General features: G+C 57.5%; 1 protein-coding gene across 2 annotated transcripts; it reads left to right on the top strand.

The window, feature by feature from the left end:
- Nucleotides 1-457: 457 nt before the first annotated feature.
- Nucleotides 458-15972, top strand: TMBIM1 (transmembrane BAX inhibitor motif containing 1). Of its 2 annotated transcripts, XM_027588072.2 has the most exons (12): nt 458-578; nt 9290-9531; nt 10781-10881; nt 11673-11737; nt 11914-11967; nt 12461-12511; nt 13034-13073; nt 13311-13348; nt 13527-13614; nt 13947-14042; nt 15029-15082; nt 15506-15652. In XM_027588072.2, the coding sequence occupies exons 2-12, from the start codon at nt 9330-9332 to the stop codon at nt 15650-15652; spliced, it is 936 nt and encodes a 311-aa protein (XP_027443873.1). In that variant the 5' UTR covers nt 458-578; nt 9290-9329. The 2 variants fall into 2 exon arrangements, with proteins under 2 accessions (XP_027443873.1, XP_027443874.1); XM_027588073.2 differs by lacking the exon at nt 458-578 and having other exon boundaries at nt 9330-9531; nt 15506-15972.
- The last annotated feature ends 1016 nt before the right edge of the window (nt 15973-16988 follow it).

The raw sequence follows: 16988 nt of genomic DNA, 5'->3' as shown, positions 1-16988 counted from the left end.
TTGAATAAATCAGCATAGCTATGTGACAGAATACTTTGCGGCATTAAAATTATGCTTCTGAAGAATTAGCTAGTGACAAGAAAAATGTTCATGATAAAATGTTAAGTAAAATAAGAGCAATATATAAAACATCATACAATACGCCCCACTCTGGAAAGATAAGTAAAATACACAGACATGGAAGGCAAAGAAGCACAAACGCAAGCGCTTTCCGCAGGAAGTCGGGAGGCGTGGAGAGAACAGATTTTCCCCCCCGTGTGTCTGTGTTTTCTGTTCCCATCAGTGATCGCGTATTGCCTTTATATCCGAGAGAACCCTAGACGGTCGTCGGGGCCTCGGGAGGCGCGCGCGGAGCGGGCGGACGCGGGCGGGACCCCGGGCGGCCCCCAGCGCCCCCTGGCGGCGTCCCGAGGCCCCGCCCCACGGGGAGCCGGCGCGACGGGGCGGGGCGCGGAGCCCCAGCCCAGCCCAGCCCAGGCCCGCCCAGCTCAGGCCCGGGCCGTGCGCTCCGTGCCCGACTCTCTGCGCCTGGAGGGAGACCGGGAGCGAGGCCGGCAGCGCACTGTCGGAGCGGCCAGGCAAGCCGGGGGGCCGGGGCCGGCGGGAGTGGGGGGCCGGCGCGGGCCGGCGGGAACGGGGCCAGGGCTGGGGCGGCGCCCCGAACTTTCTCCGAGTGCTTGGCCGGGAGAAGCGGTGCCGGTTGAGAATCTGTGGCCCTCGCCCTGGGAGTTTCGCTTTCCCGCGGGCGTCCGGGCGGCCGAGTGGCGCCTGTTGGGCGTTGGGAGCAGAGCAGTGGGTTGTGGGCACCGGCGAGCGGGCCAGGGTCTGAGGGCGTCACGTCCCCCTCCTTCTGGCGCGTGTGTCGCAGGGCGTGTCCACCGTACGAGCCCCCGGAGTGGCCGGCTGTGCGCGGGAGGAGGGCTGTCAGGGCCCTAGGCCGGTGCGAGGGGTAGGGGAGCGGCCGGGAGGCTGGTGCCAGGCTAGGCGTAGACAGGTGAATGAGTATGCGAGCGGGGGGAGGGGGCCTGGCTTTTGGGGTGGAAGCAGCCAGCGGCTCACCGTGCTTGGCGTGGGGAATGGCCACCCCTGTCATCATGACTTTGCCTCAGCCCGCCTGCTTCCAGCCACTGTCCCCAGGCCGGGTTGAGAAAGCAACAAGGAAGTACTGTCCTCGGGGCCCTCTCTGGGTCAGCATAAAAACCCGACAGGAACCTGGGAAAGGGGAAAAGAACTGGAACCCCGGGAAGGAGCCAGAAGACAGTGGGAGGGCAAGCAGGGGAAGGCTGCTGGGAGGCTTGGCCCTGATCCGGGGGTCCCGCACCAGCTCTTGTCCTCTGGGGGTCTCCATCCTCTCACCCCCCTGTGGCCTGGGTGTGGTATCCAGGGGGTGGCCTTCTACCTAATGCCAACGTCCGGCATGGGATAAGTGGGGGAAGGCCTGGGAACTAGGGTCAGAGCCAGATGTCATGGCAGTTCCCTCCGGTGTCCAGTTCTCTGGGGCTCTGAAATATTCATCTCACTGGTGAGCTTTGGTTTCAAAGGCCAGTGGTGGCCGGGGGAGCCCGGGGCTGCCTTGGGGCTGCTTTGTCTGGGCCAAAGGGGCAGCCGTACTTTTTCTTCACCTGCCTGCCGTCCCTGTCTCTCTAGGCAGGGGACCCAAACAGAGAGCCAGTTTGTAACTTGGAAAGAAGTGGTGGGACCACACAGTGTCAAGGGCACTGACTTCCTCTGTCTTCTGGTGCCGTGACCTCAGGGCCTCACTTGTAAAAAATGGGCACGTCAGAGAGGTAATGACGGGTTACGCCATAAGTGTGGGGAGTGCTTCGTGTCATGGGCTGGGGTAATAGCCACCTCAGCTCAGACTCCTCCCACGGGAACGGGGGCCTCAGCTGGAAGCTGTCCACCTCAGAGCACTTCCACCCCCCAAACTTCTCACTCTGGGTCCTTCAGAAAGAGCAGAAGCCCCAGAGAAGGAACACACACTCGTGTCTTTGGAGCGCTGAAGTGGGAGGGCCAGAGCGTGGAAGCTCCAACAGCTCTCAGGGAAGAAGGCCTCTGCTAACAATACGGTTAACACTGATGTGTTAACTGATGTGGGCTTTCTTGAGTATTCTGTTGGGAATGCCGTGGACGGCCTTGGCCGGATCCTCCAACCCTAGGAGTCTGGGATTCTAGACCAAAACCTGGGTCTTGTTTGGAAGTAGAGATATTCAGAAGTCCACAGGCCACAGGGCCGGCTACTGAGAGTACTCGACGCACTGGTCAGGGAGGAAGATAAGAATGAATCCTTGTATTTAATGATTTGTATTTTTCCCCATTACATATAGGTGATGTTAGGGGATGCCAGTCTCCTAGTTCTGTGCTAGTTGAGGATGTCCCCCAGCCCTTGGCAGTAGATCTCACTGTGGAGATAATAGCAGCTGTCTTGGGGGTGGGCGGCGGAGAGGAGAGGACCCTCGCCGGGGATCGAGCTGACTCAGAGTGAGGGGACGTACTTGTACCTCACGTGACTGCTCTGGGGGCTATAAGGACGGGTTTTAGGATATGAGGAGTTAGCACATGAATCATTCTCAGGGCTGGGTCTGTCTGTAAAACAAAGGTGGACTGGTCAGGATCCCACAGGATATTAATTAGGTGTGCCCTGATAAAAATGTTTCAGGCTTAAGGAAGTTTGGAGGGAAACTGGGTTAAACAAAGTTGAACAGTTTTTGCTCATTGCAGGACTGCTCAGAAGCTGAATATGCCGTTGTGCCTTGGGAATTTCTGAAAGGGGTATGGGTTGTTTTTCAGATTTCTATGTTTCAGAACTCATCCATTAACATCTCCTGGGGTGGTGTTCTTTAGAGCAGTCCGGGAAGTGCCTGGCCGAATGAGTTTAGCTCTCAACTCCATGGTTCTGGGTAATTACTCCCTCCTCCCCCCACTCTCCCATGGGGGCTGCTGTGGGGGAAAAGGAGGCCAAGGGAGGTCATTTGCCTGGTGGCAGGGTTAGAACTGGAGTCCGGGTCTCCTGACCTCCCTCCTGCTGGTACTCTTTCTTGTCTACACTGTTAACAGTGTTTCCCTGCAGGCTCTGGGGTAAGTGAGCGCCTAGGAAATGCTGGCCGTAGGTTCCAGAGGGCAGTATGGGGGCAGTTTGGAGGAGAGGGTGCTAGGGTCAGTCCCATCCCCTGAACATGCCGTGTGTGTCTGCCTCTGTAGATGGGGAGTGAGCCCAGGTGTAGATTCTTTAGGAAGCAGGTCATTCTGCCCCGAAACCTGCTGTGCTCTGTTAGGCTGCTCCTTCAGAAGCAGAGGCTGTTGGAGTTGGAATAGACTTGATCTCTTGGTTCAGTGTACCTGTTTTATGGTGGGGAAAAGAGAGTCCAGGGATGTGGAGTGGCCCACCCTGACTCACAGCGGAGTTAGGACCCGGGCAAAAACTCCACTCCCTGCCTTCTAACCCAGAGCTTTGGCATGGACTGACTCCCTCCAAGGGAAAGGTCTTCACTACGTCACCCCGCCCTAGGTGGTGGCCTGTGCACGCAAGTGGCTGATGGGGGTGTCTCCGGGGCTTGTGTTCTAAGCAGGTGTAAAAGCAAAGGGCTGGAACTCTAAAATCAGACGTCCAATTTGGGTTCAAACACATCTCTGCTGTTTTCCTGCTGTGGGCCCCTAGATGGGTTTTTCCTATGAATTTCAGCTTTCTCCTCTGGAGAGTGGGGATGAGAATATGCACCTCGGAGGGCTGTTGTCAGGCTCAGACCTGCCTTAGTAGCCAGTACCGGATACCCAGTACTCACTGCTGTAAGCGGCTCTCTTCCTTCCTGCCCGCCCTGCCCACCGCAGGGAAGGGTTACTCAGTCCCTGTTCTCCATGGTGGGTTGCCAACTACGTCTGCCTCTCCTCCCTCCTAATCTGAAGTCCTGTGGAAACGCAGGAGTTGAAAGGCAAAGGAGGAGGTAGCTAGGGGCTATGTTTCTGATTCCTCCTTCCTTATCTGCATTTCCAGGCCGTTGGGACCAGTGACCAGTGACGTGGCTGGGGACACTGAGCTTACTGGCACTGGTGACCCACTTCTACACCGCCCTCGGCCCCCCCCCCCCCCCGTGAAGGGTGACAGAGATGTGGGGCCTGGGTCCTCCCCTGCTGTCCAGGGCTTCTCTCCCTCCCCACCCCTCTCAGCCTCCAATGGGAGAGAGGCCGCCCTGGGCTCTAGATCGGGCCGGGAGGGAAGTCATGGGTTGGCAGCCTTATCTATTTCTGAGCAGGGGGGCACGGAGGACGGGGGTGGTGGGGTGGGGAGGGAAGTGACTTGTCGCGGCTCCGCCTCAGCTGTGTGTGTGCTTGCGTCTGTTACTGGGTTCTCAGACAATGGGCAGGGCTGGGAATTGAAGTTCCAAACCCATGACCGAGAGGGCCTTTTGTGGGCTGGGCCGGAACTTTCTTGGTATTGGGGTTTCCTTTTCTGTCAGGCAACCGGGTGATTTCTAAAGGCCACTCCAGCTCTTCCGACTCAGGTTTTAGGTCCCCTCAGAGTCATCCTGTTATTCCCAGAAGCCAGGCAGACAGAAGGATAAGTTGATTCTGGGCCTCTTGGTCCGTGTGCAGCAGGCCTGGTGACTTGCCCAGACACTCCTGGGTGTATCTTTTTACTTTTCTGCCCTGGTGGCTCTGTGCTGGGGCCGGGGCGGGAGGGGAGTGGGGGGCCGGTTCCTGGGGGTGGGGGAGGGCTGGAGGAGGTGGGGGTAGGTGAAGGAAAAGGGAGGGAAGGAGACTGGCATGAGACCAGGGGCTGTGCTCCCGCGCCTGCTGGGGGCGGTTTCCTGAGATGCACACTCTGAGCTATTCTTTCCATCCTGGCTCTGGGCATCCGTTCCTGGCAGAGAGAGGAAGGGAGGCTGCCTGACCAGTCAGCTGCTCCTTTCCACCCCTCCCTCCGAGACACACACGCATGCGCGCGCGCGCGCGCACACACACACACACACACACACACACACACACACACACACACACACACACACACACACACACACACACACACACACACACACACACACACACACACACACACACACACACACAACCTCTTGCTGCAACCCTTCTGCGTGGATTCCAGAGCCTTAACCCTCAGGTGCCCCCAGGGGAGCGCGAGCCTGGACCACACTGAGATGGCTCCAGGGGAAGGAGATGCTTCCCCCTCAAGGCTGTATCTGAAAACCTGACAGCCAACAAGTCCTGGGTCTGAGCCCACCCACTTCTGCTGCCAGGATGGCTGGGTCTGGAGGAGAAAGGAGAGCTTCTGGCACCTTCCTGATGGGGGGGGATTGGGGTCATGAGGATGGAGGAGCAAACTTAGATCTGTAACATGGCGGGGATGGGGCAGAGTTAGAATGTCTTGATAACAGGCGTGGTGAGGAAGAATGTTCCAATGATTGAGGCTGCCTGCAAGTGATCAGCCTCGCTCCCTGTTACTGGAGTGTGTTCAGGAGAAGCTGAATGCCTACTGTGTTTTAGGAAAATTCAGGCTTGCAGTGGGGAGCCTTAAAGGTCCGTTTTAGCCCCTGGAGACTGTGAGCTCCTCCACTAGCTCCTGGCAGAACCCAAAGGACCCGATTCCTGGTTTCTGGTCTCTGGACTGTCTCCGTCCTTTTTCCTCTCATTCCTTTTCGACTCCATGTTCTCCAGCTCCCGCCCTTAGTCATAGCTACGAAAGTTAACACTGACCACTTCCCCCTTTCCCTACTACCTAGGCAGAGGCCGGCCCCAAACCTCATCTTTAGCTGAGGCCTCAATGACATGGAAGGGGCCAGGCCCCTTGTGTAGGCTAGGCCACAGCCAGTTGGGCCCCACCTGGCCCCACTCAGAGGTGAGTGAGGCTGAGCTTAGCCACTCCCTTGACCCACCTCAACACCATCTCCCTCTCCTGTGCCCAGGACTCTACCTCTAGAGAGCCAGGATGTAGTCCCAGCCCCGGGCCCAGCTCCATGACCATGGATAGGTCACTCTACCTTCCCGTCCCATTGGTAAGGTGAGAGGTTTGGCTCGCCTTAGATGAGTGGGCTTGCTTTCAGCTCGGGCAGTTAAGACTCTCTCTCTCTGACCACCCTCTTCACCTCCTGGCGGTTGTTTGGAAACTGGGGTTGGGGGGGGCAATTATAGAGGGGGCTGAATAGCTCGGTGTCCACTTGCTATGTAAGCCTTCTGTTGTTGTTAGAGAGTCTTAGATGGGTAGCCATGAGACGTGATGAGAGGCTTAGATAGACAGGCTGTCCAAATGTGGGATTAGAGCATGGGCTCTGGAGTCCATCTTGGAGCTTGGGTGTGGACTTCATCACACCCTAGCTAAGAAACCTTGGCCCAGTGACTTAAATCCTTTCTTCATTTGTGACTAGGGATAACATTATTCACCCTGTTGGACTACCATAACGATTAATAAAATATTAACTAAAACCAGCCACCATTTACTGTTTTTATCAGGGGTCAGGTACCCTTCTAAGTGCTTTATGCACATTTTTACAATTCTGTGGTGGGTATGATTATAGTGTTAAAACACATTTTCCAGGTGGAGAAACCGAGGCATAGTGAGGTGAAGTGGTCCAGTGCCAGTCTCTGGTAAGCATGGGCTGCTGGCTGAGCCCTCAGAGAACTGGACTGTGACCTGCTGTGTCTCCAGCAGGCAGGTCTACTGGCGAATTCCTCTGAAACCAGAAGAGTCCGGGGCCGGGGGCGGGGGGGCGGGGGGGCGAGGGCGGGGCAAGGGAGTCCCTGTGCATCCATAGCCTTCTGAGCTGGAGCGGGCCCCCGGAGTCCTGGTGGCCCCTCCAAGGCTGACCTTTCTCTCGGTGATTCACCCCGCAGTCTGGGGCCACAGCCCCTGTGGTCTGGGAAGGGACCTGTTGGCCTGGCTTGGCCTAGAGGAAGGAGGGAGGGCCAGTTGCTTGCTGGGCAAAGGGCAAGCCCAGCGTAGCTGGGTGCCTCAGATAATTCACAGTTGGCTAGAGCTGGAAAGGAGCTCACAGATCATGTGGCCCATGACACCTCATTTTACAGAGGTGCACCCTGCGCAGCTGACAGAGCCGGGTCATGGTGACATCACTGTGGTGGCCCAGCTGGGGCTTCCAACCACCGGGCCTTCCCTGCCAGTGTCTCTTGGGTCATGTTTGGCCTGTTCACCTGCGTGCCACCACCCAGGTGGACCCGGGGCTGAGATGGCCATAATAAGGACAGATAGTCCTACTCCAAAGGTGACCTGTTCAGACCTCTTTCTACAAACAGGACGCCATTCTCTTGGTGGAGTTAGAAGGGGGCTCCTGGAGAGGGGCGGGCAGGGGGGTGTAGGGAGAAGGAGCCTCTGGCCTCAGGGGAGGAGAGTCAGTTTGTGTTTCTTCCTTTTTAAAAATGTACAGAAATTTCCGTATTACACCTGTCTATGCTCATCTCCCTACCCTTACATGGGCCCAGAACTTTCCCACAGCAGTTAGTATCTGTTCCTGAAACAACACTCAGTGTTTGGTCTCCTGTTCTCTTCCGCTCCTTATCTCCGGCTGCTCTCCTCCACTGTGCAGACCTTCACCACAAGCCTGCTGTGGACACGTTGGGCCGCTGTGTCATACCCTCACTGCTAGAAAGGTCTTTCTTATTTCTGACCTGACACATTCTTGTTGTGCTGGTCTGTCGGCTCTGGGAGGACGAACAGCTTTCCTCAAAGCAGCCCATTTAGAGAGCTGGCCCGTTCTGCCACCCCTCCACCCTGCCCCTCCCTACCCCCTTCCTCTCTGCATCCCACTTCTCCTAAGAGAGAAAAGACAGTCCTTTATCTGATCCCTGGACTCTGCGGAGTACCCTAAAAAGAGAAGCCGGTTCTCTCTTCCTTCCAGCAGAGGTTCTGAGGATGGCTGCCTGCCTGGATCTGGGGGGGTGCTTCCTCCCTTGGGGGTTCCTTAAGGTCTGCCCCTTGGGAGATGCTGTAGGAGGAGGTCATGGCACTGTCAAGGCTCATCCTAACCAAGGACGTAGGGCCTTTCTGGGACCTCCTCCTTAGCTCTTCTGCAGCCCCGATCTTTGCAACCTCAGAGGGGACCCCAGGCCTGGGGGACGTTTATCTGGCCTAAGAGGCCTTGAGAATGTAGCCTAACACAGAGCGTGCATACCCAGGACCCTGAAGGCCTCAATTCTGGTTGTGCCTTCACCTGCGATTTCTGTGACCCTGGGGAGTCACGAGTCCCTTCACTGTTCTGTGCCTAATTCCCTTATCTGAATTGAGTGTTTGGGGCCATACAACCTGGAGGTCCCTTTGAGCTGTTTTGGGGGTTCCCTCCTCCGCGTTCCTCAGCCTTGCCCCGGCTGTGGGACTCTTCCTGCTGCAGAGAAGGTACGGGCTGGCTCTGGTGGCAGACGCCTCAGCACTCTGTCCTCCCCACTAGCCATGGCCCCTGCTGGGGAACGTGGGGATACCAGAGGCCCCGGCGTTCAAAACATGTGTCTGTCCCTCCGGGGGCGGTTCGGGGCCCGCACGCGCTGTCCTGCTCCCAGCACACCCGGTGGATTTGTCTAGGCTGTTATCTGAAGGAGCCAGAAAGTCCTGTCTCTGGCCTGCCCTTTTGTGCAGCTTCCCAGCCCTGAGTGGCCAGCCCGGGGCACCTACTTGCCCAGGCCTCTCTGGCGTCCCCTGACTCAGCCACTGGCCATGGGCCCACTGCCCTCCGGCTCCGGGCCTGGTGGCTCGGCCCTGGGGCTAGCTTGTTGTTCTCCGCATGCCCCCCCCGCCCCCCACTTTGAGCCTTGGCTCCTCCCCAGCTCCGCCTTTCAGGCTCCATGCCCCTGCCACCTGCCCTGGGGGCTGGGCTGACCCCTGCAATGGGTCCCAGCTGGCCGTGTGACTCACCCCGAGGCTTGGCTGGGCCAGCAGGCTTCTTCCCTGGTCGCTGGAAGCTTGGCTTAAATGAACACGGGGTGGGGGTTCCCGGGCCCGCCCCCTGCCCCTCACGCCAGCAGTGCCCGGTGACTGCTCTGGGCTCCTGCACAACCCCCCCCCCCCCGCCGCTTCTGCTTTCCGGGGGCTTGAAACTGCACAGGAAGGAGGGCCGGGGCCAGAGAGCTGGCATGAAGGCCGAGGGGCAGGGGCTGAGCTGGTGGCACAGGCAGCGTTGTGGGGATCAGGAGGATGGCCTGTGGGCACAGGATGACACACGGGGGGCGTGATTAAGAGAGAAAATAGGAGGGTCCCCTCTCCACAGGGACAACCTGGACTGGGGCCTGGTGAGCTGGGTCTGGGCATTTCTGACTGCTCTTCTCATCTCCATTTCAGGTGCCAGCAGCTGGGGTCTCCTCTCAGCCCTTGAGTGGCCATGTCCAACCCCAGCGCCCCCCCTCCGTATGAGGACCGCAACCCCCTGTACCCTGGCTCTCCGCCCCAGGGGGGCTATGCGCAGCCGTCCGTCCTGCCTGGGGGCTACCCTCCCTACCCTGCCTACCCCCAGCCTGGCTACGGTCACCCTGCTGGCTACCCGCAGCCTATGCCCCCCATCCACCCGATGCCCATGCGCTACGGTGAGTCCCTGAAGGGAGCTCAGGCAGGGATGATGGGGCAGCACTTGTCCCACACGAGCCACCTCTTTTCCTTCCTTCTCAGCTTCCTGTTTCGTCCCTTTTTTCATCTCTTTAGTTCTTTCTGTTTCCCCATCGTTGTTACCTCCCCACCTGCCCCCTCAGCACCTCGCCCCCCGCCCCAGACGCCTGCTAGCCCCTTTATTCAACAAGGAGACGGAGTCCATAGTCACACACCAGAACTTAAACATCAGATGAGAAAGTGGCAGGATGAAGTAACTAGTTACTTCACAGCGGCTACCTTAGGAGGCCATTTCCATGTCCTAACTAGACAGGTGTCACCTCTGCCCCCAGACTCCTCCCTTAGGAATTGCCTTTAGAACCTGAAACACTGGTTTTTTTTTTTTTTTTTTTTGGTTAATATTCTCGGTGCTAACAGGTCCTCATCTGTTAAGGTAATGTCTGAGTTTTGCAAACATCCAGAAGTCATTTGGATGTTTGATAAATGTCATGGCAGGGAAATGCTCTGTCAGGTCAGAAATGGGAGATGAGATGTAGTACCTTTTTGTGAATGGCTCATGTGTGGATTCTGAAAGCAGTTCCTAAGGAGGCACTGAAGGAATATTTTGAGCCCTGCAGCCTCTGGAATGCTGGGGCACGGCCAGCCCTCAGCTGCCCATACGTGTTCATACGTGTTCTGGTGGGGATGTTAGCACACCCGTCACGTTCACAGTCACGCCTTGTCCTGGGCACGTGGACCCCTGGCATCCCTGAGTGCTCATGCTTGCCAGATGGAGAACATGGCCCTCACTCTGTTCTCCACCCTCCACACAGGTGCTCTCTGTTTCTCCCTGCCTTTCCTCCTTTCATTCCTGAGAGCCCTGCCCCTGCCTGGCCTCCTCACTAGGTCGTGACCTCTAGATGGCAGGGACCATGTGTGTTCACACCCCAGAGCACCCAGGTGTGGGCCAGACACCCTCATGCAGGAGCCCTCAATGAATGTGCACTGATGGATGGGCTCGCACCTAAGGCCCCTTGTGACAGGGACACACGGCTCCATATGGTGCCCAGGCCAGCACTGGGTCACTCTGAGGGCGTCTAGAGGACCTGGCTTGGGTGAAGAGCTCCTGAGTTATGGCACCCGTCTTTTGGCTGGAGATACTGGAGACTCTGACATAAGGTCATGCAGGCTTTGGGATTGAGGCCACATGTCCCAGTCCCCAGTTGGTCACACGTGATCTGTTCCCCCCAGGCCCAGGCCAGGGCTATGATGGGGAGGAGAGAGCAGTGAGTGAAAGCTTCGGGCCTGGAGAGTGGGATGACAGGAAAGTCCGGCACACCTTCATCCGAAAGGTGAGACACGGGCTGGGAGGCCACTGTCCCCGGGCCCCTTGGGCTATGGGAATGGGGTGGGGACGGGGTGCGGGGGGCCAGGCACGGTCAGCCCCGGGCACTCATTTCCATGGAGAGATGCTGCCGCCTTCCAAGTTCTTTCTAGCTCTGCCCTGCCCTCGGGGGGGGGGGGGGGGCAGCTCCTCTGACCCCTGTTCCCCGCCTCTCGGTCCTCTCTTCCTTGACCTTGTGGCAGGGGACAGATTCAATCTAGGAAAATCTAGGCGGGCTCTGCCAAACTGTCCTGCCCTCCGCAAACTTCTTTCTCCTGTGAGACTGGAAGCAACTCAAAGCCAGAATGATCATACTTGTTTATACTCCCCCTCTCCCCTGGCTCCCATGTGCACAGTGCCCTGCTCCGAGTCGGCACAGAAACTGCTGTGTGAGCAGCGGGGAGGACTACCTGGTAGTGAGGCGGGAGGAGGAAGCAGGGAAGCGAGGCTGGCCGTGGGACATGGCGGGTGGGGAGAGATGGCAAGGAGCAGCCGGAGGTAGGGGTCAGCCCTGAGGGTGTGGGTAGTCTCTGAGCCAGACTCCTCACTCCGGGGTGGCCTTCAGGACAGGCGGCAGCAGGGGAGGGCCCCTGAGGAGAAATGAAGTAAGAAGAGATCCTCCAAAATTAAGAAAGAGCCCCCTCCCTGCCAGTGAGAGAGGGTCTTTGGGCTCCTGGGCCAGCGGGCTGGCTGCTTCCTGGGGGGATGCGTGGGACGGTGACACGTGCTTCCCTCCCCCGCCCCGGCTTTGTGTTCCAGGTTTATACCATCATCTCTATCCAGCTGCTCATCACGGTGGCCATCATCGCTATCTTCACGTTCGTGTGAGTCTGAGGACGCTGCCCCGGTCTCACTGGGTCCCCTTCGGGGCGTGCGGGGTGGGGTGGGCCCTGTGCTCAGATGGACCCTGAAGGGAAGTGTCGGGGGGGGGGGGCCTGGGCAGGGAGGTAGCCAAGCCTTGTATGACTCCTCTCCCCTCCCATCCTCCCCTGCTCCACAGGAAGCCAGTTGGTGAATTCGTGAGGAGAAACCTGTATGTCTACTATGTGTCCTAGTGAGTCTCTGCTCCCCTCTGCTGCATGTGTGTTGGGGGAGGGGGGCAAGGAGATGAGGGGGGACCACTGGCCAGCTTCTCTCAGGGCAGGGATCCAAATACGTTTTGAGAGGGGCCCTTCCAGCTGCCAGCTGTGCTGGACAGTGTGGGTGTGTGGGAGGGGCCTAGTGAGGAGTGACAGCACCACCGAGCGCCTGGGAGCAGGGGTGGGGGACTGGCGGCAACACAACACGCAGACTGCCGTCGGGTCCTCAAGTTCTCTTAGCTTATCTGCCTCGGTCTCCTTCAGCCTCCTTCCTGGCTAAACCCCGTCTCAGAGGTTCTCAGTGCCCTTGGCTGGGGTACCCTTGTCCTGGGTGGCTTCCCCTCAGACTTCCAAAGGGTTCTGTGGGCCCCCAGCCTGCCCGCCTGGGGAGTGCTGCCAGGCGGGGCCCGGAGGGGGCTAAGGGGTGGACCGGGCTTGTGGACTAGTTCCTCATCACTTTCTTCCCAGTGCTGTCTTCCTGGCCACCTATCTGACCCTCGCCTGCTGCCAGGGACCCAGGTGAGTCCCAGACAATGAGAAGGGATGGTGGGGGGCAAACGGGCGGGACCAAGTGTTTGGGGAAGAAAGGGGATCCCTATAGCAGCTGAGTGGTGACGGGCGCAGCTGAGGTTCAGGTGTGTTTAAAGTCCCTTGCCCGTGTGGGATCGATTCAGTTGTGTGGCTGTTATTTTTACGGTACCTCTGCAAGGTATGTAGCATTTTAACCATTTTACAAATAGGAAGCACCCACGGCTCAGGGAAGCTGCGTAACTTTCCCACAGTTAACACAGGCAGGCCGGGTAAGAGCTGCAAATGGATCCGGGTCTTTGTGGTTCCACAGCCCAGGTCTGTCCCATTGGCCCATGCTGTCCCTGCATAGAACACCTGAGCAGGTCCCAAAGGCCATGCCAGCCTCCCCGCCCCCCCCCCAAGTCAAGGCCACATTCTCCAAGCACCTGAGCCAAGAGCTACCTTCTGCTGAAGGAGCCTCTGATACCTGGCTGGCCCCAAGTCACTTAATCATGGTCTTTTTCCCTTCAGACGCCGGTTCCCATGGAACATCATCCTGCTGACCATCTTTGTAAGTCAAGAAGGGGTGAGGGAGGGTGGGTCCCAGGGAAGGGCTGGGGACACAACCGTGGCCGATGTCCCTGGCTCTCTCCCCCACCCTATCCTGACCCACGCCCTTGGTCTCCTCCTGGCTGCCTCTTTCCTGCTCAGTCACATGTGCCCCCAGCTCTGGCAGTCTGCCAGGGCCGTGCCTGCAGGGGACCTGCCTTTCTTACGTGTTCCGCTCTTGTCTCTGTCCTGCCCTCAGACTCTTGCCATGGGCTTCATGACGGGCACCATTTCCAGGTACACTCAGGGACAAACCATCACACTCTTGCGAAGTGTGTATTATGGGGGAGTGGGGCATCCCGCGGTCCTCTGCATGGGGGGGATGCCAGGCAGGATCCTTCTAGAAGTGATAGTTTTGAAGTCATTCCTACATGACTTATGCCTCTGGCCTCTCTGAACTCCTTCTTCCCCTCAGTGTGTATGAAACCAAAGCTGTCATCATTGCAATGATCATCACTGCTGTGGTGTCCATTTCGGTCACCATCTTCTGCTTCCAGACCAAGGTGAGGGTATGGGGAGGGGTGGGGGGCGCTTCCCTGGCCACCCCCCCCCCTTTCTTTATATAAACCTGGCCCTCCAGCCTTGGCACCGCAGCAGGCCTGCCAGGGCCCAGACCCCTCTACACCAGGGATTTCCCTTAGAGACCCTAATCCCCTTCCCCTCCTGTCTGCACCTATAAAACTGTTTCCTGTGTCTGTCTTTAGAATGTCATGGTTACTCCCGCGCCTTCTAGGAGGCAGCACTGGGATTCCCCGGCTGGGGAGGCAGGGGAGTCTGGCTGGGCTGCTGGTTGTGACGCTCGTCTGACAGGTACCTCCTTCTCCCTTTCTGGCAGGTGGACTTCACCTCGTGCACAGGCCTCTTCTGTGTCCTGGGAATTGTGATGATGGTGACAGGGATTGTCACTGCCATTGTGCTGTCCTTCAAATATGTGAGTGTCCTGGGAGAGCTGGGGTCAGTGAACCTAGCACTCGGAGGAGACTTTCTGTATCAAGTGGTGGCCAGGCCTCTGGGCAGGCTCGCTCTTCTGGAAGCTCACAACTGGCTAGCAAAGGCTCCAACACCGGAGCACCATTGTTTGGGTTAGGGTAATCTCTGTCTGGAGATGAGAAGGCCCTGGGAGCCGTAGAACCCAAGGCCCTGGATGGCATTGCAGAATTCCCATGGGAAGTAGTGGGGCGATCTGCCTGGCAGCTGAGGTTAGGTTCCAGAAGGAAGATGGGAGAGGCGCCCAGGACTGAGAAGATGGGCTTGCATGGAAGGGACCTGCGAGGAGGGGAGCACAGTGCTGGGAGGGCATCTGCCTACTGGACCATGGCTGGCCCTGCCCTTCTGTGAACAGGCACCCGGAGGGCTCCAGGATTCCGGCAGTCCTTCGGTGGCTGGGGGCTTCCTTCCCAGGCTGGCGGCAGGAAGCACGACTGAGTGTGGACTAGGACTGGGGGAAAGGGGGCAGGGCTCTTCAACCGGTGCCTGCCTGGCTCTGTCCCTCCCGGAGCTACAACGCAACCATCTGCTTTTTTCTAGAAGTACAGTGGACACTTCTGTACCCTAACTTTGGAGCTTGGTTTCATATGACCACTGAAGGATGGCCTCTGTTTTCTCTGTCCAAATTTGTTACTATTTTTTTTTTTTTTAAGTAATCTCTACACCCAGTGTGGGGCTCGAACTCACAACCCCGAGATCAAGAGTTGCATGCTCCACTGAATGAGCCAGCCAGGCATTCTAAATATGTTACTACTCCTAATTTCTTCCCCGATGTAGAAGGCAGAAGTGGTCCTTTCATGTAGCTAGCTTCCTGGCTCTCCCTGCTCTTCCTTATTCTTCCCAGAATTCCAGGGGAAGCTGGTTCTGAGGGACTGCCTAGGTCCGGGCTTTGCTAAGATTTCTAACACCATCCCCGTCCCTTCTCCCCAGATTTACTGGCTCCACATGGTCTATGCTGCTCTGGGGGCCATTTGCTTCACGTTGGTGAGTAAGGCCCTGCTCCCTCTTGGCAGGGGAGCTGAGGGGCTGGAGGGGAGCAACTAGACAGACGGAGCATGAATTCGGGCTGCTTGGGAGGCAGGGAGCAGGCCACAGTTACCTTTCTCTCTCTCTGCTGTCGAGGTGACTGATGTTCTGGGCATTCCTGCCACCTCTTGTTCACCCGCCAGCTATGGAGTACACCCAGCAGGCCCTATTACGGATGAGGGTGTGTGTCTCTCTCCCTTTCTAGACTCTGAACCGCTTGAGGGTAGAGACCACGTGCTGTGCTGTTCGTTAACATGTCCCTAAGCATAGTGCATGGCATGGAAGCTCCCCAGGACAGATCTGCTGATGAAACGAGAACCAGAAAGGAGCTCTGGCCACGGAGCCCCTGGGTTCTCACGCGTGCCTTCCCTATCCCTACAGTTCCTGGCTTATGACACGCAGCTGGTCCTTGGGAACCGGAAGCACACCATCAGCCCCGAGGACTATATCACTGGCGCTCTGCAAATCTACACCGACATCATCTACATTTTCACCTTTGTGCTGCAGCTTGTCGGGGATCGCAATTAAGGAGCACCGCATTCCGCCCCACCGTGGGCTCCCACTTCCCTAGAGGGCCGGGCCCTGTGACCAGAGTCTGGACCTCAGATCCCTTTCCTTTCCCCTCCAGTAACATGCCCAGTTTCTGTTCTGTCCTGGGATGGGTGGCCTCTCTGGTGGTAGATGCGCAGGTTACCTGGTGGGCTGGAGGAACTGGGGACTAACTCTTGCCTTTGGTAGACCCAGAGGAGACTAGGCAGATGTGCCTTCTTCTCCACCCACTACATGGCACCAAACTCTTCTCAATAGCTGGGGTTGCAGGGAAGGACAAGAAGAGCCTACTATGTAGCCAAAAAAGGAGTATGAGAGGTAGAAGTGACTTCGAGGTGATGAGGTGTCCCCTCCCACCTCTGCCATAGGCTTCTGGGCTCTGTAGCTAGAGCTATTTCCTCCCTCAACCCCCAAGTCAGAGAGCTTTGTCCCCAGCCTCCTGGACTCCTAGGCCATTGTCCTGTACTCCTTTGACAACCCTTGGTGTCTTCAAGCTCCTGAAGGTAGATCTGTGCCCATGGGTCTCCCCTGCTTCAATCCCCCTGTTTTCGATGGCATATACGGATACTGTTTGGAGCAGGGGAGGAAGGGGGGCGGTAAGCAAAGTCAAGCACAGGGGCCAATACAGAGTGGCATCTACCCTGGGCTTCCTCATGGCTTCTAGTGGTGGAGAGGACAGGCCTGTTCGCAGCCTTCTGGTCCCCATTCTCCAAAGCCCTGCCTGGGGCCTCCCTGGCTGCTTCTGAGATCTCTGGTCAGAGAGACCTCTTGTTCCAGTGCCCAAGCTGCTCCGAGCAGAAAGCGAGGAGCAAAGGTCAGGAGATGGGGTGGTTTGTAGGACTGTAAGTGTGGCCAGGAAGTAACGAGGGTGAAGAGAGGCCAGGGTGGGGGCAGGGGAAAGGCTCTGGGGTCTTCCGCCTGGTCTGAGGGATATGAAAGCCTCCTGTGGTATCCATGGAAACTTCCATGTTCTTATGCTAACCTGGGGAGGACCCTGAGCGAAAGGAGACTTCTGCTCTCAGTTTGTACTGGGGGATTTCAGACTTGAGGCTTATCTCTCCAGCCAGCTGCCACTTTCTTCGCTACACATAGTGCCTCAAGCTGGAACGGGGGCGGGGGGGGGGGGGGGGACAAGAGTCAATCTATTGGTGGGGGTAGAAACCAAATTAGCCCAAGGATATAATTAGGACTTCTCTTAACTACTTGGTCGTAAATATATCACGCAAAAGGACATAACTAGAAATGTAATAAAGTTTTATGTTTAGGAGTTAAACCCCTATTTGGCTCTGGTTTCTTTGCTTTAAGGTGGGAGCTC

Source organism: Zalophus californianus, chromosome 3 (genome assembly GCF_009762305.2).
Source record: "Zalophus californianus isolate mZalCal1 chromosome 3, mZalCal1.pri.v2, whole genome shotgun sequence".
Classification (NCBI taxonomy): domain Eukaryota; kingdom Metazoa; phylum Chordata; class Mammalia; order Carnivora; family Otariidae; genus Zalophus; species Zalophus californianus.
Note: the sequence above shows the minus strand (reverse complement) of the source record. Positions and strands in the feature narration are given on the sequence as shown.